The following is a 22,036-nucleotide window of genomic DNA, read 5'->3' on the forward strand; positions in this document are numbered from 1 at the left end:
TATAAATACACAATGTTCAATATTTAATATCAAATTTGTTTAGGGAGCGATGAATTTTCAAACGTAAATAGCAATCAACAACTGAAAAGTCTAAAAAATTTTTTAGCCTGAACAAGTTGGTCTATTGAGACTATTACTGGGAAAAAAACATTATTTGGACATATTTTTTTTCTTTTTAGAATATTATTTTATATCACAACAAAATATACTTATCTGTTAACTTTATAGATTTTCTTATTTCAATAAACATATACAAAAATAAAAATAACAATGACATTGAATATTTCTTTACTTTGTTTTCCTGTCTCAGAATTGGTATTATCAAAGCTGGTGTCTGAATGCTAATGCCATTTCTCACATAATTAATTATTTAATTATCAACCTACAAATAAACAACAATTTCTCAATATATTCATTTTGCTCTGTAATGACATTGTACAATTTTATACATTTATACACAATATACAATTGGTTTCCCAAAAGAAACCAAAAAAAAAAAAAAAAAAAGACCTGTAACTTCTGCTCATCTTGTATTGGGCAATGGTATCAGCTCCTTCCTGTATAGTTAGCTGATGTTGTGTCCCCTGATTCTATAGCCTGCAAAGGAAAAAAAACAATAACTTAAAAGTGATTTAGTGTAAAGAACTAAATATGTCTTTTTAAAATGTGACATCTCTGTATACATGTTCTTAACAGATGCTAGTAAAGAAAGTTCCAATAAGTGCAGATCCAAGATCTGATCTTAAGAAAATTTAAGATCTGTACTTAAAGATAGTTTTGTTTCTCAACAGTTCAGCAGGGTAGAATGAACCTTAAATCCTCTGTCAAAAATCCCAGATGCCTACAAAATTTAGACACCAGGCACTCACATCAGAAGCCAGGTAGTTAACATTCAACTATACACTTCCTAGGATAGATGTAAAGTTTCTGTAAAAATAAACATTAGCTGCCAAACTGACTTCTGCAGCAGGCTTAGACACCATCAGTAACAGTGACCTCTTGCAAAGAACCAACCAAATTTCTGAAGAAGAAGAAATCAGAAGGAGAAGATAGGGATGGTTTGGGCACATTTTGTGCAAACTGCCAACTAGCATCACAAGGCATACATTGAAGTAGAACCCATAAGACAAGAGAAAGAGAGGGCGTCATAGAAGCACCTGGTGACGCGAACTAGAGGCAGACAATTAAAGTTTGGTTACACCCAGTGGTGTAGCTAGGTGGGGGGAGGATAGGGGAGAATTTGAAAATCCCCCTGGGCCCCCACTTGAGGGGGTCCCCAAATTGAGTGTTTTTGACATTAAAATTAGATATGCAAAATTCAGGGGCCCCCTAAGAGGTCAAGCCCCCAGGGCCTCCAAACGATGGAAAATTCCTAGCTACACCTCTGGTTACACCTGAAACAGGATGGAAAGAATTGCCCATGACAGGGAACTATGGAGTGTTATGACATGATTAGGAATTAGTTATTTGTTTCGGGAATAGGGTAAAGTTTTACTTAGTGACGATGACGTAAAGTTGGTTAAAAGGAAGAACGCTCTAAGCGACGCTAAAAGGAAGACGCTTCTTGTAGAGCAGTAGAATAGATTTACGGACAAAGCTGACATCGGACGATTCCCTTCTTGATTATTAAATATCGTTATAGAACAACATCAGCATCGACTACATATTTGATTGTTTCGGCCTTTCGCCGGTGTTACTGAATTAGTTGAGTTCAGCGTTACTTCCAGTCAGATCTACACTAGACATATTGCCAAGAATCAACACCGCGCAGAAGTTTAACAGGAGATCTATTGTTGGTGGCCTAGACTCCAATAGGAATAACAGACTGTAAGTAAGTAAGACTTGAGAAACCCTGTTTTCTCCAAAAGGATCAGTTGCAAGATATAGGGTCATATAAGGATTAACTTTCACTCAAGTTATAATCACACTGTTGGTCAGAGAAACCAACTGAACTTTACAAGATCTGTTCCATAGACAGCAAGATCTATTTTACAAATCATAAAAGTTCCCTTAAATACTGTTGTTGTTTTTTTCATTATAAGTCTTAATGTAACTGAGTCAAACTTTTGACAACACTCTACTGACCAACCTTAATTGGGTGTTGTGCTTTGTGCTATGATATTGATATAAGAAAAAATATGAATTTGAATATTAATATTTCAAGAAGGTTAACCAAGGGGTTGTTTGAGCAATAATTACACTCTATTTGCTGGTTCTGCCTTCATATCTTAAATACATTATGCCCTCTAAAGGAAACTTTACTATTTTAAAGCTAAAAACTCTTACTATAATACTTGCTGATTCTCTCCTCAATTCTCTGATGACTTCAGACAGAGCTTCTGGGTTGATGCCATTTTCACATAGGCGAAGACAGACTACCAAAGTTTCTTCATCCAAGCCAGTGTTCAACATGCGAGAGATTTCCATAAGAACTAGAGCAATGGAAAATTGTAAAAATGTATTCAAATCAATTGATTGAAAGGAGTCAAATAATTCTTTAAAGATGTATCACCTCCTTGATTCAACCCTATTAAATAGAATAAATATGGCAAGATATCTAGCAGGCGTTTTTACTTATGAAGATTCAGGGAGCACTGTGACAAATGAAGCCCTCATTATAGAGAAGATGACAAGACAGCAAACCACATTCTTTTAGAATGTTGTCCTGTGCGATGGGGGATGAGATGACAGACTGGTTCGTGTTCAGCAACAGATTTTACCTAGTACCGAGACAGGGTGACCCTATAACTTGCTGCCAGCTTTCTTTGACCTGCTCTAAGGGAATAATTCTCAGCATGTTATTCATCACTAAAGGGGTTTCTGATCCCATAGGAAAACAAAACAAACAAAAATGTGTTTGTTTTCTGTACGTTTAGCACATTAGCACTAAGTTAGAGAAGACTGAAGATATGGCATGCTAAACAATGCATAGAACATTTCAATATTTAAAAAAAAAAAAACAATGACAACAGAAAAGAGAATCTACAGAATGTGACAAATAGTCATACATTCTAGGAGAATGTGGCAAGAGTCATACATTCTAGGAGAATGTGGCAAGAGTCATACATTCTAGGAGAATGTGGCAAGAGTCATACATTCTAGGAGAATGTGGCAAGAGTCATACATTCTAGGAGAATGTGGCATGAGTCATACATTCTAAGAGAATGTGGCAAGAGTCATACATTCTAGGAGAATGTGGCAAGAGTCATACATTCTAGGAGAATGTGGCAAGAGTCATACATTCTAGGAGAATGTGGCAAGAGTCATACATTCTAGGAGAATGTGGCAAGAGTCATACATTCTAGGAGAATGTGGCAAGAGTCATACATTCTAGGAGAATGTGGCAAGAATCATACATTCTAGGAGAATGTGGCAAGAGTCATACATTCTAGGAGAATGTGTCTACATAGAGCAATACCATGAGGATAAACAATGATAATTATTTTTAATGTTCAGATTGCCAAACCAGGCAGAGATGTTGCAACTTGAACAACTCTTTACAGCAACATTTCTTTAAGTCTCATAAGTATGTGCAGCAAGCTTTCTTTTTTAGAAACCATTTCGCTACAAAACTAGCAAAGAAAGAGTACATTTATCACAATATACAAATATTGTATTAATACAAAACTTGAACTCTCAGCATACACAAATACAACTATCTATATTAGAACTGGGTCTAGAATCATACATGAAATATAGTCATTAGCACCCAGATCGTATAATGTGCTCCTTTATATTATCTTATAAAATACAGATGTAACTGCCTGGTCGGGATGGCTGCCTGGTCATGCGGTTTGTGCGCTGGACTGTCGTTCTGATTTATCGACGGTCGAGGGTTCAAACCCTGCCCGCTCCCATCCCCCGTCGTCCTGCGGGAGGTTTGGGCTAGGAAGTAAACTATCTTCAACCCTGAAGGAACATCCAAAACATGTAAAACAAACAAAACAAACAACTTCAAAAAAGAAGATGATTGCATCCTAATCCTTTATCATGGTTGTCGATGAAAATCAATGACAATACAACAACAAAAACACACTAGTTGTAAGGGTTAAAAAGACGCCTTCTAGGATTGTTGCTGTATGAGTTATATTTTTTTACATTTCAATGATGATATTATACTTGGTTTGATCCAATCATGACAAACAAGTCAAATTTTAACCATTGAAACTACACATATAAGATTTAATTAATTATATATTTATTTTTTAAAATATCTATATAAATATATTATATGTGAAAGTGCAACAACAATAAAAAATATAACAAAAGGACTTTACCATAGACTAAACTTGACAGACATGATCGATATATACAATAAATTGTATTAAAAGGTGTAAAGAAATACTCTATAATATACATATATATATATATATATGTTTAAAAATGTATAATTACAGACATTCGAGGTGTTGTCGAGATTGTGAAACGGCAAAAAAAATAATTTTACTTGATGGTACGAGATTCACTAAACTAAACTGTTAATATAAAACAATGATATGAAAAATTATTTACATCAAAATCAATAGTTCAGGGTTTCTGCACCAAAGTCAATATGAAATTCCAGGAGTTTTCCAGGAGAAATTATTAAATTCCAGGACATAAAATTAGCAGCAAAAATTTATATAAAAATTATATTGCCAAGGTTGGAATAATTTAGATTTGAGAACTAAATAAAATTTACATAATGAAGATATACAAAACATGCCAAAATACATTATAAACTAGTATCAGTGTTAGCTCTTTCTCTCCGTAATTATTTACGATATTCTGGTGGAAAAGTCCACTTTGGTGTCAATTTCCAATGTGAGTTTTTCTATCTGCTCCTTTAGCTTTGCAGAACAATGCAGAGTCAGTGAGGCTTATAACATCTCTTTCAAATCTGGCTTTTTTGGCTTTCATAGCCTCAAGTTCTTCAAAATGATCATCCCTTTTCCTTTTTTGGTTCCTTTTTTTCTCTTCCTCAGCCCTTTCTTCCAGATCAACTCTGTACCTTGATCTGGCTGAAGCAGCAGCCATTTGCATATTTGAGGAAATTAACAAATTTTTAAGCCCTCCAATCGCTTAAATGCAGTCAACTATCAGTCTCTTAGCTATTAGAGTTCTTTCTAGCATGTTGAGACTCATTGTCTCTTTATTGATGCTAAATCCTCTTTCTATCTGAGCTTGCCCATGAGAAAGAATCCAAATTCCTCTCATTACTGTCCATAGTTTTAAAAAATCAGTGTTTACATGTTGGCTTAAGAAAGTATCCAGTTGATCGCATGTGACACTAACAGACTGGAATGCAGCAGAATTTGTGGGGACAATGGAATTGTGCCACTGTGTGAATTCTGACTTGATGCCATCACAGTCATCGGCATTGACACGGCCAAGCTGAACGAAGTAACTCAAAGTGGCATCTAAACCTTTCAAAGACCCATCAAGGTCTTCTATAATAGCTAAACTGCAACAGCTAACTCCTACCATTGTGGTTTATTCTCTTATACACCACCTGAATTTAGAGAGTGTCCATGTAAAAAAATCTTTAGCAGATAAAAAATCTGTACACAACCAAAAAAAAAAAAAAAGAAGAAAACCAGATACATTGCTACATCAGCCTGGTACTGTGATTATAATAATGTTACAAAAGTGGTTAAGTAGCAAAAAGTCATATCTCCTAGAACTAAATCTTCATCATATTTCCAGTATGCAACTTTTAAACTACCTTGCTTTTGAACAGAAAATGATATAATTCTATCCATGTAGAGTATATCTTTTCATGCCAACTATGTTCAGAGTTCCATCAACTAATGGATTTTAGAAGAAAGGCAAACTTTCTCCTTCGTGTCCTCAAGACAGTGAAGAAAAAATAGGATTAATCATCACTAACTCTGGAATACATGTCTCTATCAATTGTTTCATTGCCTTCCCAAATTTGTTGCTGCCAGCCATGTCTCTCCTCTGTCCATTTTCCTGAAGCCTCAAGGTAATTATCTCTTCTGCTCTCAATCTTCTGGTTTAAGCCAAACTTCTCAATGTATTTGCCCTGGCGATACTAAATTTTACAATGTTGTCTTGCTCTGTAAGACTTTTGCTGCAAAGCCAGTTTAAGGACTTGTTTTAGCCTAGGCCTTTTCATCCAAAATAAGTTATTTCAGCATTGGGAGCTCTTCTGGCCAGTGCATTCAAAAGACCAAGTGTTCTTTCACACCCAGATATTGTGTGCAGGTGCAATTAAAGCTGCTTGCATTGATTCATTGGTTAGGGATGCCAAATCTCCATAAATATAGCATTCATATTGACCAGTGTTGTGTATTTTTTTGAAGTAAGCGTTTATTAGAATGAATAAAACACTATATCAGGGTTTGAAATGACACGCTCATATTTAAGAAAGAACAATTGACAAATAAAGTGAAAGATGGCCTTCAGGAGATAAGTTATCAGTGGCAAGATCATAAGTAGTCTCATCGTTCTCATCTCTCAAAAGATTTCCACTACTTCCACCACACGTTTGACTTTGATGATAAATTATGAGAGCAGAGCGGCATGACCATAATTATTCATTTCGTACTTCAATCTCTCAAAAGATTATCCCTACTTCTGGCACACCTTGACCTTTTATCATTACATCACGCAATATGCACAGCGTAATATTGACAACCCTACAACAAACAGAAACAATATAATATAAATAAATACTAACTCTGCATTACAATATATCTACTCATTGAAATATGTTCTTTCATTTCTCAACAATATGAAGAGAGTAGGGGGAACACTATATATAAACACTATTATAACATCCCAAAATATCCAAAAGTATTCTAAATAAACATACCTATATATTAGATGAAATGAGGGCTTAGAGTCTTAACAGCACAATTACACTATGACTAAGAAAGTATTTAATTGGGGATGAAATGACCGGTCACCGAATCAAGTCTAGATCTTGTAAAGTAGTATAATATAATATGATAGTATAGTCAGTATAGATCTATTATTACTATTATATCTCTAGAAAGTAATCTACTGTCCCTAAAGTAATATATATATTAGACACCTAGTTTAATATAGTATAGTTTAGTTAGATTATAAGATACTAGATCTAGATACTGGCAATGCTGCATTTTTTTCTGCATATTCTTAACTCTTACAGTGCGGCGTTACTCTCAGCAAGTAAATCCCGGAAAGCTTCATTTTTTTCTATCAAAATAATTCGCACTGAAAGAGTTAAAATATGAAAGTAACCTGATTCTACTACTACTAAGACTAGGTCTAGATCTAGTTATGACTATGTAAACTAATACTAATAATATCTAATATCTAATCTATTATCTATACAGTAAAATATAGTAGTGAGAGTCACAACACCTAGACTACTGTAAAAGACTAAGTTGACAAAGTGTAAGTGAACTAAGTCTAAGAGTAAGTGTAACAAAGTTTAAATTAAGTGTAATACTAAACAATTAAAATAATATTAATAATAATAAAATAATATTAAATCTAATATAGAATCTACTAGTAGTGAGTTAAGTAAGATATATTCTAGAATCTAGACTAATCTAGACCTAGATTGCTAGATTTAGATCACACTCATCATACTCATAGTATGATAGTTTCTAGCATCTAGATCTATAACTAGTAGATCTATAGCCTATATTTATTTTTAGTATAGATCTATATAATATAGACTAATGACTATCTATGATAGATCGATTCAATATTGATTACTATAATATATAATATGAATAGATCTATAATCTATATCATTTAAATCATTTAATAATTGGACTAGTCACTAATCATTCACTCTAATGTGTCTAATGACTAATGAGTCACTAATGCCAAGACTGTCAAGTAATGGACATAATTTTAAATTAATTATGAGAAATAAAAAATTTAATAAATTATGAATATGATAATAAATTAAATTAATTAAATAATAATTAGATGTAGACTATTAACTATTATTAGATCTACTAGTGACTAGATGATAGTAATAGTAGATCTAGTAGTAAAGTAAATTAGTAAATTAATATATTTAAAAAAATAATTAATTAATTAATATACATTTCGAGGACTTTCTATATAGTTATAGATCTAGAATATAGATCTACAAAAACGATCTACGTACTGTCCAATGTTTCAGCTGGAGCCGGCATCTTAGATTTTGCATTTGAAGACATTCACAGAATTAATTTATAGACAGATCGAATAAAAATCTACGTTTCTAAACTGTAAACAAATCAAAATCATGAATTATATAGATCTAGATTTCTAGATGAAAAAATATAAACTCTTTTCACAGAAGATGTCGAAACCGGACCTTTAAAAATTGTGAAACGAGTAATGGGAACGAAAATAGCAATGCAAGTTTAAACATATCTCATTTAAATTTCTAGATCTATTGTATACTATAGTCTAGATCTAGATCTATAATATATTCATTTAAAACAACATTTATAAGTACGTTGTGAGTTAAGTCACAATTTCAAGACCCAGTTGAACTGAAGGTTGATCCAGTCAATCAGTTGAATCTTATTATTATTCTTTATCATAACAAACATAAACATTGATTGATTTAAATTTTAAATGATGTGATTGTAATGATTGTTCAAAACTAATAAAACTTCATTTGTTGATTATTGCCATAAATTTGATAAATTATATTTTAATTATAATTTATTATTCTATATATTATATATAGATCTAGATCTAATATAATGAATAGAATTGAATAATACTAATACCTAATAAATATTTTATTATTTAGTATTAGATCTATCATCTAAATCTAGATCTAAATTAAAATTAAATTAGAAATACTCAAATACAAATTTGAAATTAAATAGATGTCTAGATTATTTAAGTTAGTATTCTAGTTCTAGATTTAAGAATGTAAGGCTAAAGCTACACTAACTAAAGTTAACTAAAGGAATCTTAACTTAGGTCTTAGCAATCTAGATTTACTCATTTCATTACTAGTGTAAGTGTACTCAAGTTCAAGAGTCAGTGTTTAATGTAACTATATCTAGAATGTGTATTAGAGTCTACATACTATTTTAACTATTTATAGAATGTAATCTATAGTCCATAGCAGTGATGCCCAAAGTATGGCCCGCAGGCCAGAACGACGTGGTTCCCTCCAGCCCGTCGAAACATTGGCATAAAAAAGTAGAAAATCCTCCCCCCTTCAAAAAAAGTTGAAAATGTATCTTTACTTTCTTTAGGGCTCTCGCTTTTTCTCTGATGGATTTGTACCATGACATTTAACGAGTGTGAGTTTATGAAATGGAACTCTGAATGTAGAGTCTACCAGGAAAAGTAAATGGATCTTTTTTGTGGAACATAAGTCAACATAATTGTTTTGTATAGAAAGTCTGACTGTTACATAACAACAACACGTATAGCAGCATTATAAAACAAATATGAAGGCCTTCTTGGTTTGAGAGGCGTATAAAAGATTGGTTAAACTATGCCATGAGATTGGAGGGTCGATAGGAATATTTACCAAAAAGAGAGAAGAAGATAAGTTGGTGGTAAAGGTAGCTACAATGTTGCTCACATTTTAAGTAGACATTTTAGACACGTAAAAAATGATATACTTTAAATATCCCATTAAATTAATGTAAGTACTAGATCCAATAGTTTTAAATTGTTTTAGGTGAATTTTGATTTCATTTTTTTTTTTACCTTTTTGTTGATGTAGCCCGCGACACGCGTGTCGAAAGTTAAAATGGCCCGCAGGTCAATTTAGGTTGAGCATCACTGGTCTATAGAGACAAAATTCAGATTGTCTACTACTAGTAGACGACAGAGATATTAAATATTATAATTATATATATCTATACTACTAGACCTAGATTCTAGATCTACTTACTACTTAGTATTTGTACACTTACTATTACAGTTAGTGGTTCAGTACTAGAATCTAGATCTAGTCACTAGATGTGAACTTCTTTTGACCTGACCCTTTAAGCCTTTTCTAGAATAAACTAGAATGAGGTCACAGTATGATTCATGGCACTATAATAATAAATAATAGATTCTAATATTTCCAGATCTAGAATTTTAGGTATTATTATACCTATCTATATATCTAGAATCTAGTCCTAGAGACTAAACCTAGAGTCTAGAGCTAGTTTATTTATTATTAATTTTTGTTTTTATAGCTCTAGTCAATCTGTCTTATTATTCTACCTAGTCATTCTTGATGAGATCCAGTAATTTAGTATATATTTAATAAGTATATATTCTAGTATATTTCTGCAGTGACTACAATGCTTCTAGATCTAGATTGACAAGATCTGAGTATTGAGATTTAAGCCTTTCAATGTTCTAAAAAGAATGCAAGAAAATATTTTTTTTTTAATTTGTAGACTGTACCTAGAGTTCTCTTTTGTAGTGACACTAATTTAGGTTTAAATCTAGATCTAGTTTCTAACTGTGATTATATTTATTTTTTAGTTTTATAATATATTTTTTTGCTTTCAGGATTAGCAAATGTAACAATAAATAAAGGCAAGAAATGAACACAAATGCCAATTCACCTCCCATAGCATCCTCTTACGTACCAGAGACAATACCAGTGAAGCAAAGCACACCTTCAGCTTGTAATACAAACACAAATAACGCCACCACGAAATTCCCGTTTCAATCTAAATATTATGATAACCCATTGTCAAAAAGCTCACCCAGCCCTAGTAAACAGTGGCACCCATTTGAGGCCCCACAGTCTCCTATACTAGGAAACCAATCGGATATTTTTGAGGATGAGAATTGGTGTGCCAACCCAATAGAGAGCTCGTCAAAGCATCCAGAGCCGAGATATGAGGAAAAAGATTTTCAGATCCCAGATGGACATGTTATGCTTAAATACCAGACATCAATCCCAGGGGATATTCGACAGCAGTTGCTTGTACAGCGGACATTTAATGCTCTTGATGGTAAATTTTGTCCCCCCAAAAAAAAAAAATTGTCATTAACAGATATTTTAAAATATGTCTGCTGTTTTATGTGTAGATAATTTTTTTTTCACTTAAAATGAATGTGTTACGCTGCATGGCATTTAAATAAGAATTTTTGTCTTCTTAGAGAAACAAATATGCTTGTAGAATCTTTTCCAACATTGCTAAGTTAGTCTTTATATTTCCTGATAGGTTTAAATGTGTTTATCTTTCAGGAAATCTTTTGCCCCTTATAATAAAAAAAAAAGCAAATAGTGTAAATGTTCCCCTTTCAGTCCTTGCCATCTGTAGGGCAGATGATGTAATAAAAAGTCATCTATTTTTGTGGCCCACGGTTAGTGACGGTGTCATGTGATCAGCACAACAACCAACCGCCTTTACTTTTCCCCAACTAATGTCAGGTACCCATTAGTGCAGTGGCACCCAAAGATCCCAAAATTTAAAATACCAGTATTCAACAGGATTGGAACCTGGGACCCCCTTCCCTTCCCTTTCCCGTTTAGAAGCCAAGTGCTTTAACACTCAGCCACAGCACCTCCATAAATAGTGTATGAACAGGAGAGTTCTGTGATATTTTTCTCAACATGCAACGTTTATATTAAAAATGTTAGTCGAATACAATTAACGAGTATCATTCATTTTTTTAGATCACCAGGAGCCTAAAACGTCCAGCCCAATGCGTAAGGTGCGAGTTTGTATGACAAACTCAAGCCTGTCCACTGTCACGGTTAGTCCTAGCAGTGGAACCATGCATCTACAAGGTCATAACTTCGGTGAGTTGTCTAGTTTTTCAAGTAACATTGCCAGGTAAATTATCTTTTATATCTTGAAGCTTGAAAAGTACATTAAAAGATCTAAGCGCTGATTATCCTATTGACCATTAGAAAGGATTTCTTCTGACAAACAAAATCAATTTTGAAGTTTCCACAATGGCGGTGTCAATTACTAGGATTGAGTCATGCCAATATAAGTAGATGTCTCCCTTTCTGGACCCCGCTTCATCAGTGGCTGCGTTAACCACAGGGAAATTCTTCAAAGTAGGGATCACCACTCTATAAGCCACAATGATTATGGCTCCCTTGTGGTACAGCTTGACAAACTTGTTGGACTGGGTTGTCAGGTCTCTGTTCCATCTTCACCTTGGAAGAGATAAAACAAAAAAAACTCAACCAGAGTAACCCATTGAAGGCTGTGTTCACTACGCCTTGTTCGCCTTTCTGCTTCCACCAACTAACAACTCCACCTAGGTGAAATGTTGAGGCCACAGTGAGCTGGAATTACATTTGACTTTTTTTATAGCTATAGTGTTAAATTACTTATAAAGCAATTTTAATGCAAAACATGCAACATGAATATAAAAATTTTTTGATTTTTATACTTTGTACTAATAAGTTTGAAGGCGTGGTGGCTGAGCGGTAAAGCTTTTGGCTTCTGAACCAGGGGTCCCGGGTTCAAATCCTGGTGAAGACTGGGATTTTTAATTTCGGGATCTTTGGCGGCGCCTCTGAGTCCACCCTGCTCTAATGGGTACCTGACATTAGTTGGGGAAAAGTAAAGGCGGTTGGTCGTTGTGCTGGCCACATGACACCCTCGTTAACTGTAGGCCTTTGAAACAGATGACCTTTACATCATCTGCCCTATAGACCACAAGGTCTGAAAGGGGAACTTTCCTTTTTTTTTTCATTAAGAAGTCTAGAACTGTAGAATGGTAAGAGACCAATAAGTGTTGTTTTTTTGTGTTTTTTTTTTTTTGGTTTATATTTTTGTTTTATTTATAAATATAGAAATGTATTTTTAAATACAGATAGTGGGGATACATGCTTCACTCAGCACAAGCCACCGTACATGTCATCTCCGTTCAGGTCACCATCTTCTCGAGGTAAATAACGGATAGCTATTACCATCAATATTGGTTTATCATGGAATTAGACTGCATGTTTTGATATGTTGGCACACAGATAACTTCTACATCTCATAGATCTATATAGTTTTAGTTGGACAAATGAACATAAATTCAACATTTATACCAATATAGACAAACCAGCTTGACAAATGTAGTCTACTTTTTTAGTAATCTTTTTTGCTGTTAGGATTTTAGCATTATGGTCTCTATCGGTGAAGAGAAAAAAAGTGCACTATTTGGTGAATTTTTAAAACTAGAAAATACTGCTGAATACAAACACAAATTATGTATTGTAAAAGTCTACAAAATCAATATGACACCATTTTCATACACATTGATGCTCAGACTACCCCCTGTGGGTCATTCAAATCTAACCTGTAATACTGCGCTATCTGGACCCTTAATAATTCTGCCTACATCATAGACTTGGTTCCATTGCCATTAAAGTTTAGGGATCACAGACACAAATATAGCAATCTCCTTTTTCATTATTTTTTTTTTCCTTAGAAGCTGGAGGTTTGTTTTTTTAAAGATAAAATGTTTACAAAAATATATTTTTTTACCAGCACCATTTGGCACCCATGATATACAGACTGTGTTTAAGACACCGAACCGCCACCAGAGAAATGAGGACATGTTCCTTGCCACACCTTCCCGTTCTGCTACACCACAGCGTCTTTCCCCTGCCAGCACAGCTTCCTACAGCTTTACACCTGGGCGACAGTTTGTCAACCCTTTTGAGATTGACCATGACAGACTGCACATGCCCATCTTCAGCCCAAACCTTTTCAAAGTGACCAGTTCTGCAAGCAAGGAACCTAATCAAAGTGAGGTGTGTAGTTTTAATTCTTGTCTTGTTCTTAAGACATATTAAAATATGTTTTGATTTATGAAGTCTGAAAGGTTTTTTTCTTTCAAGGTTTCTTTTATATTTTGTTTTTATATAAATAAAACTTGGATGCAAATCATCTACTTTCAAGCACTTTGTCTTTTCTATTTACAAGTTTTAGAACTTTTTTAGTTTATTTATTTGTTACCTCTGCAACTAAATATCAAATTTTTCTATGACATATTAGGCATTTTGGTCTGTGGAACATACAGCCGCTCTCATGCCAGTGGATATAAAAGAAGCTGAAATACGAAGGCAACATCTGTATCAACAAAAATTGTAAGTTGATATAAAACCATGATGTTTACTTCATAGGAAAACAATGGTTGCCTAGTTTCTTTTATTGAGGGGTGACATTTGTAAAACACTGTGTATTCTTGAAATGCCTGTCATAATATATGAAATTGTTGGGACATTTTTTAAACTTGGCGTAATTATTTTTACTTTACCACAAATTTTTACAATTTATTTTAAAATTTGGTCATAAAAAATGTTGAAAGATGGCACTATAAGAGTTTAGGTGTTCTTTAGGTTTAAAGGTTTAGATGTTCTTTAGGTTTAAAAGTTTAGATGTTCTTTAGGTTTAAAAGTTTAGATGTTCTTTAGGTTTAAAAGTTTAGATGTTCTTTAGGTTTAAAATTCAGCCACCATCACATTCAGATAAGTTTATTTTTTGTAGACTTGTATGTTACATATTTTGTGTTTGTTTTTAGATGTAGTGTCTGGTTCACCACCTTGTGTACTTTTTTTTTTCTCTTTAGGGATAGAGACCACGATGCCAAAATCCAAACAGCAATCAATAAATTTTTCTCTAATGAGGTCATTGTTCCTTCTCCGTGGTCTCAGAAAGAAAGTCATGCCTTACCACGAACACCTGGTAGCACCAAAACAGGCAAGTGGTCACGGCAGACATTCTGGTCTTTTTTTTTTTAATGTCATGATCAACTATTACAATAAATTGTATAGTTGTATACGTTTCTTTAAAGTAAGAATTGTAAAATCTGTATAACTGCCTTTTAAAAAATATCAAAAACTGTTTATTATATCACCATTTAACCTTTAAGTTCTTTTTGAGATAGAGCTGTCCTCTTGACACTGTTTCTTGCACACTCTAGTTAAGATAGAGAGTTCTCTCTTTTCAGTTTCTGGCAGATTCTATTTAAGACATTGAGCACTCCTCTCTACAGTTTTCTGCAGACACACAAAACTAAATTTATTTTTCCAGATCAAAAATGTTTCTTCTGGAAATGAATGCTCTTATAATTGAATTAACTTGTTTACTATAACATCTGGTCCACCGCCAGAAATATTTGGGACCCAGTCTCCGTCTTCCCCCACATACTTTCAATGAAGTCCAGAAGGGAATCGGCGCCTACGTGGGCGCCATTATCCCGTTGATTGTTAGAAAGGCTTTTATCCAACAACCAGGCCTGGACAAGGGATTCCGCATCCCGTGTCCTGTCTGAGGGCTCCCAGCGGTTGACAGCCATGTTGGTTGAATGGGCCAAACCGGGCTATGCCGTGTACACAGCGCACCGTCCCCATTCCTGGACCCCACTCACTACAATGTAACAGTCACTGTTCCGTGCAGGGACCTCCACTTCAGCCATGGGTCTCTGATGACAGCCCCCTTTGAGGAACGGCATGGCAGACTTTTTGGACTGGGGTGCGGGCTACTTGTTCCATCCCTACCCCGAGTGAGATAAAAAAAACAACAAACCACATACCAAAAACTTTCAAATGTGTATTCAAGATGATTGAAATGTAGACTCTAGTCCTGTTTGAAGTGAAATAATTGATTAAATTGATTGTATAACCTTTTTTCTAGCGATCGGAGCAGAAACTGATTTTATTATTTTCACTGAGTATTTTATTTTGTTTGGAAGTTTAAGAGGGTTGACATTTTTTTAAAGTCATAATTACATCTTAAGGTACAGATTTATTTTCTGTGTGAATTTTGCTTATGTAATTTAAAACTTTTATATTCTAACAGTGTCTTGTCAAACTCTTATGTCAGTCCCACCAAAAGTTGATCTAATAGCGGAGTTGGAAGGTAGGCTGCATTCTAGTAAATAAAGTTATTTTTTGTTAATGTAAAGTGAAGGGCTTAAAAAAAAAAATCCTTCTGCCTTGTCAAAAAATGTTTCACTTGATTGGCAGAAATTGTACAAGCATTTAAAAAATTTTAAAAAGCTTGAAGATATGCTGGGGAGGAAATCTCAGAGGGGAAAAATGAGTTGGGAACAAGTAATAAAAATAAAAAAAGTAGATCTACTTTATATGGCACTTAAAATAAATGAGAAGAAAAAAATTTAATTGTATGTACAGTAATTGTTCTCTCATTTTCTGACTCTCTCTTTCTCTTTCACTCACCTTCCTTGACTCTCTCATGAGAGAGTCTCTCTTTCACTCAATTTCCTTGACTCTCTCTATCACTCACCTTTCGTCCTCTTTCAACAGGATTTTGTAATTTTAGAAATTTAAATAGGGGGAGAGGCCTTTAGTTTAAATTGAATGAATAAAATACTTTTACATTATCTGTCAACAGTTTGAAATGATTGAATTTTTAAGTGCATTATATTCTTAAACAAAATGCTCCATCTATTTTAATCTGATATCCAATTATAGGAAAGTATCAGCTGCCAGCATCCAGGACAGATTCATCCTCATCTTCAGACCTTATGGTCAACTCATTTATCAGAAGAAAATTGTTGAATCAGCTTAATGACAATGACAGCAGCCAGAGCTCACCTGTAGTACCTTCAAGGTAAGTCTGACAATGATAGCAGCTAGAGCTCACCTCTATTACCTTCAAGGTAAGTCTGACAATGATAGCAGCCTGAGCTCAACAGTATTACTTTTCAAGATAAGTGTGACAATGATAGCAGCTAGAGTTCACCTGTAGTACCTTCAAGGTAAGTCTGAAATTTTAATTAACCATTTCATTTTTCTCAAATTCTATAATACTGAAAGAGCTGCAGCCATGATGTTTATAGAACATACTCAATGGATTAGTTTAAACAAATTTTGTTTTCTGGCCTGACTAGTTCTTATATTCTATGAATTTTTGTTTTACTGCAACTATTGGTGAGTTAACCTTTAATTGTTGGTGCTCACTATGCTGCTGACTACAACAGAAACTAGAACTTAAATATCCTTAGAAAAATAAGAATTAACCAAGACTATTGAATTTTTAACAAGATATTATTATCAGCTGTTTGCATGTATTTCTTGTCATTTATTAGCCTGGGAGATGAAAAGCTTATTTATCAAACTACTCCTGCCAAAAATGTACGATTTAAATTTGATTCTTTCTTACAATCATATCAAGTTTATCTGATTGTGTTTAGGCAAGCTGAGGATGTGTCCAATTCACCCTCTCCGGCCAAACAGATGACACCTGAATGGGAGAAAGAAGCCAGCAGTAATATCAACTCTGTATGTTTGTATTTTTATTTACTTTTTTTTTTTACAAAGCTCATATCAACTTACTCTGTCTGGTAAAAAGTCTATACACATTATTTCTTCTACACCCAGTCTCGGATCAAGTTAAAATTTTGCACAATTATTCCTTGTACCTGACAAAACAAGAATTAATATTAAAAAGAAGTTAACTAACTGGTTAATTAACTATTGGTAATTAAATATTTTGTTTGGTATCGAACAAGGGAAAGATATTGTACAGATGTGTTGATTTAGATTCAATTAGTCCCTTTATACTTTCGTACAGAATTAAGTCATTGCTTAAAAGTTTGAAACTAACTAGCTTTACAGTATTGTATACATTATCAGATTCATTTTATGGATGAAAATTTTCTTGTTTTTTTTTAGGGTCATTTCTCTTCTAGCCCTATTGAACAGTCACCTCACAGTAGGGGAAATCACCTGGCTCTGTCTGAAACCGACCTTTTAGCATCCCCTGAACTGTTTCCTGCTGGCAGCGGCACAAGTAAGATAAACATAAAAAAACTTGTACTTGTTAGGGTTTTTTCTAATCCATATCAAGTCAGTCTGTTTAATAGAAGTAGTGCTTATATCAGAAATGAAATAAAACAGAATGTTGCCTGAGTTTGGAAAAACACTAGGGAAAGATATTTAAAATTTGCATTAGAAAATGAAACCAAGTTTAAGCAACCTCTATGAATAACTCAAATTCTGAACATCTTAGTTATCTGTCATTGCTTTATTCAACACATTTGATAACCACCATACCACACTTGCTAACTGCTTAAGTCATCATGGTGGAAAACTAAATAAACATCTACATTTTTTTTTACCGATTTGACCACAAAAAAACTTGTCTCAGCCCAATCAATAAAGGTAGAATGTTTCATTCCATGGTGACCTCCTCCTGCCTTTCATCTTTGAAGGATAAAGTTTTTGGATCAATCAACAACAGTTCTGTTTGATAGCAATAGTAACTGAATGTTTTCTTTTACCTATTACACATCATTCTTGCTCAGTTTTAAAAGAAAAACATTTTTACAAAGAAATGTAATGTTCTACTACTGAAACTTCAACAGGTCAAGCCTTTAGAACTTCTGACATGTTCTTCCCTCGCCAGGATGTTGATCATGCTAGAACAGTCATGCAGTTAGATTTCTCTTCTATACTAGGTAAGTCAAATATTTCTCAGCCTTTACTTGTCTTTTTTATATTATTATTACTAAACTTGTTTATTTTGTGTGTGTTGTTTAGTATTTGGACTTGGTGGCAAAGAACTTGAAGCTTAGTGTCAGTTTGAAACCTTTCCTGATTTTTTTGATAATATCTGTGGAGCCTATATACCACAGCCTCTCTTTTTAGATAGATTGGTGTAAACTATGTAATCATTTAAATGAGGATTAAGGTTTGAGTTTATGAGGCTTTGTGTTGAAAGGTAGTGTACTGGTAACTTTAAACGGCTAAGTATTAGGAATCATAGGTGTAGTGTTCTTTATCTTTGTCTTATAACCCCAAAAAAAAAAAACCAACTTATAATTAATTTATTTTTATTTTTGCATTTATTATATCCTTAATTTACATATACTATCTATTAAACCTTAAAGAAACATATAATAGCTAATTTAAAAAAAAAATTTTGACTACCATTCCCCCCTTAACCTAACCTACATAATTATGAATATAATAAGTTCATCTATCGGGGGTGACTATTTTTGTCATCTAGATGGCTTAGGGCTTGGCTGTGTTATTTAATTACACCCTATATAAAAAAACATTTCTGGATTCTAAAATTTAAAATAAAATAAGACATGGCAATAAAATTAATCCACACAGGAGGCACACAATGAGTTATTAAAAAAAAAATCTTAAAATTGTTGTGTAAGTTCACCTGTGCAAATTATCTCCATAACACTAAATTAAATGTTGATAGTTTTGAGCAATTGATGAGTCACTTTATTTAAACTGTTGATCATTAAGCTAACCTCACAGGACAAAGCCCTTTACTATCTGAATCTAAGTAAGAAAACCCATAACAATATTTCTTTTTTTCAAAGAAATCAATTTTATTTCAACAGATGATCCTGATGACTCTGAAGATGATGCCAGGGAAACTGCTGGAACTATGGTCCAGAAAGGTTTTTCAGAGACACACCTCATGGCTGAAGCTAGTGGGTATAACAACGAAGCCATGTCCTTTGCTACATCTCAGGACAGTGATCCAATCTCTAACAGATCTGGCGGCTTTTCTAGAAAGTCTTTCCTAACATCTGTGACATCTACAGAATCCACCAATGACGTTGCCTCAGCTCCGCAGACATCGTCCAGTCAAGATACTGGTTATCAGACGGCCAGCCTGCAGTCCACTCACCATGAATGTGGCTCCAACTCTAATTTAGCTTGCCTGGACTCGCTGCCCAGTGCCCCATTCCATGGCCTTGATAAAGGTGAGGTCTGCTCAGCCAACTCTTTCACGGCAGAAACTCCTCGAGAGCATTTCCTAGGTTTCAATCAGAAGACGAATACTAGTCAAGAAATTGATGGAAGCTTTCTAAGCCACTGGTCATCTCAGGAGAAGTCCTCCTCGGTGGATGACATAGTTTTGCTTAGAAAAAATGAACCGTGTCGTATCAGGAAGGTCAGAACTCTTGCGGATATTCGTCAGTCTAAGGTGAGCAGGGATCTGACACGATCCTTCAACGAGGAGGTGGAAAAAAATAGAAATTCCTTCTCCCCGACAGTTTTACAAGACAAAGTGATAGAGATGGCAGATAAGAAATGCAAACTTAATGACACTAGCAGGTCATCGTTATTTGCAACAAAAGAGGACAGTTTAGACATTAGCATGCGCAGCATGAGTCCATATTTTAATTCTTCTTCAGATAGGCCTGGCCCAAGCCTGGTAGAAACCAATGCTTTAGGGTTTGAAGACAAGCAATTCTTGGACCATAGCACGCCATGCAAGCAAAAGATCAGGAAGTATTCCAAACAACATGATGACACACTGCAAGCAGCTCGACTCCTTTTGGAGAGGTCTGTAGAAATGCCAGAAAGGTTCACCATTGAAGAAACCCTGCGCCCAGATTACTTCAGCCTGTTTCAGGACATTGAGAATCAGGACCCACAGATGAGTGGTATAGCTAGATCAGAGACATCTTCATTGACATCTGATCTCAGCAACACATCCACACCAACCAGTCGAATTTTCAACAGCATAGAAAAGAAAATTAACCAGGTGGAGGGATCCAAACTTGGGAGTAGGTTCTTTACGTTTCCTTATTGGAACTAGATTGAAATCTATTCTCTTCAACAAATTTTGTTTAAAAGTTAAATAGAATCACTATCTCCAGCTGTCTTTAAAAAAAAAACTATTTACATACATCCTCACATTGATCTTAACCTATTCTTGTATTGTATATCTTCTAGTTGATAACTAATATTGTCTCAAACAGATCACTCTCCAGTAAAATGATACTTTTAATGAAAATTTATTTTGTACAGTAAACGATTTTTAAGCCTGTTCACTTTTTACCAGCTATGTTGGTGCACTAGAACATTCCTTTGCCAGAGGAGGAACTAGGTGTGATGAAATACAAAGTTTTCAAAGAATTCATGGCCAAAAACTAACACTTTGCTGTAGTCATGTGAACGAATGTAAAATAGCTTTTAAATTGAATTTATCTAAATGTACAGAAATGCAGTTTCAATACGGTTAATTTTTTCAGCATTAATATTAAAGGAATTAACCCAAAAGCAATGTATAAGAATAGTGAATACAATCAGATAAAAAAATCTTTTTGCAAAAAAGTGTTTGGATGTCCTTGCATTATAATGGCGCTGATTTGAAACTGAACTTTTTGTATAGTTCTGACATATCTGTACTGTAATGGGTGGGCATCCTTCAGGAAATGATAGTTGTGTATGAATGTCTGTTTGCCTCTGTAGTGCTCATGTATTATCTGATCAATAGGTGATGGCAAAGATAATAAAACAGAGAAGCAAAAAAAAACTATTTTGCTGGCTTTTTCAGAAATTTAAACTTGATGTGTTTTTTTCTCTTCTTCCTTCTCTTAGTTGATGAAGCTACATAGTAATCATTCACAGTAGTCTTGAATAAATGAAAAGAAAATTAAGTTTTTGCATACTTTCCCACAAACTATATAACTGATTTTTTTTAAAATTTATTTCACTTATACCCATCATATCAAAAATATTAACACAGAGCTACCTGATGGAATATTTTATACTTGACTGGACTCCATAACATTATTTACAAACGGTGTGATGGTCTGTCACTCCGTGCCAGGTTATAAAAAGAAATACATCAGATGTTTTAAAACATCCGAGATCAAATCCCCTTTTTTTTTAAAATTTGTTCTAAAACATTCCATTCTTGGTATTTCTTTCTCATGCAAACGTTTCAGTACTTATAATTCTAGGGGGAAAAAAACACATTGACTTCTTCAAAAAAGAAATTGACAGTGGGTGGGATTTAAACCCACGGCCATCATAACAACCAGAAGAGCATATACCTCACAACCAACCAGCCATCTTTGTCACATGCAATAATGCAAATATTGGTGAACCTAGTTTATATATATTTTATTTACATTAAGACAATGACTAATTATTATCTTGTTTGCAGGTGAAATAGCTGCTGAGATAATCAAGCGTGCTGAAAATGACTTGGCCAAGCTGACAGATTTAATGGGAAAGTCCTCCCCTAGAACATGACAAGACGACGGCTAATTATATGACGAAAGAAGTGTCCAGTTTTTACTCATTTGCTCATATTGTTTTTAACATGTAGCCATTATGCAAGTATTATTCAAATAAACTATTTATTTTTTACAAAGC

At 34.1% G+C, this 22,036-nt stretch overlaps 2 protein-coding genes across 4 annotated transcripts; one reads left to right on the top strand and one right to left on the bottom strand.

Annotated features, from left to right (window-relative positions):
- Positions 1-8,274, bottom strand: LOC106060935 (mitotic-spindle organizing protein 1-like). The gene is made up of 3 exons (XM_013218969.2): positions 8,114-8,274; positions 2,287-2,432; positions 1-597 (listed from the first exon to the last, which is right to left on the bottom strand). Exons 1-3 carry the CDS (start codon positions 8,163-8,165, stop codon positions 547-549), a joined length of 249 nt encoding a protein of 82 aa, XP_013074423.1. The 5' UTR covers positions 8,166-8,274; the 3' UTR covers positions 1-546.
- A 55-nt stretch (positions 8,275-8,329) lies between these two features.
- Positions 8,330-22,036, top strand: LOC106060926 (uncharacterized). 3 transcript variants are annotated; one of them, XM_056044690.1, is made up of 14 exons: positions 8,330-8,445; positions 10,474-10,925; positions 11,594-11,719; positions 12,751-12,825; positions 13,416-13,681; positions 13,926-14,017; positions 14,500-14,630; positions 15,732-15,791; positions 16,367-16,505; positions 17,089-17,176; positions 17,570-17,687; positions 18,262-18,354; positions 19,258-20,436; positions 21,825-22,036. In XM_056044690.1, exons 2-14 carry the CDS (start codon positions 10,508-10,510, stop codon positions 21,911-21,913), a joined length of 2,874 nt encoding a protein of 957 aa, XP_055900665.1. In that variant the 5' UTR covers positions 8,330-8,445; positions 10,474-10,507; the 3' UTR covers positions 21,914-22,036. The 3 variants fall into 3 exon arrangements, with proteins under 3 accessions (XP_055900665.1, XP_055900664.1, XP_055900663.1); XM_056044689.1 differs by having other exon boundaries at positions 8,352-8,509; XM_056044688.1 differs by having other exon boundaries at positions 8,352-8,492.

The sequence above is a fragment of the Biomphalaria glabrata genome, chromosome 10 (genome assembly GCF_947242115.1).
Source record: "Biomphalaria glabrata chromosome 10, xgBioGlab47.1, whole genome shotgun sequence".
Classification (NCBI taxonomy): domain Eukaryota; kingdom Metazoa; phylum Mollusca; class Gastropoda; family Planorbidae; genus Biomphalaria; species Biomphalaria glabrata.

Excerpts from the sequence above, each read along its gene's own strand:
- LOC106060935 (XM_013218969.2), bottom strand. The coding sequence starts at position 8,165 with ATGTCTTCAAATGCAAAATCTAAGATGCCGGCTCCAGCTGAAACATTG. Across the intron at positions 2,433-8,113 it reads TCCAGCTGAAACATTGGACA|TTCTTATGGAAATCTCTCGC; the intron begins GTACGTAGATCG and ends CCATTGCTCTAG. Across the intron at positions 598-2,286 it reads GAGAATCAGCAAGTATTATA|GCTATAGAATCAGGGGACAC; the intron begins GTAAGAGTTTTT and ends TTTCCTTTGCAG.
- LOC106060926 (XM_056044690.1), top strand. The coding sequence starts at position 10,508 with ATGAACACAAATGCCAATTCACCTCCCATAGCATCCTCTTACGTACCA. Across the intron at positions 13,682-13,925 it reads AGGAACCTAATCAAAGTGAG|GCATTTTGGTCTGTGGAACA; the intron begins GTGTGTAGTTTT and ends ATGACATATTAG. Across the intron at positions 14,018-14,499 it reads CATCTGTATCAACAAAAATT|GGATAGAGACCACGATGCCA; the intron begins GTAAGTTGATAT and ends TTTTCTCTTTAG.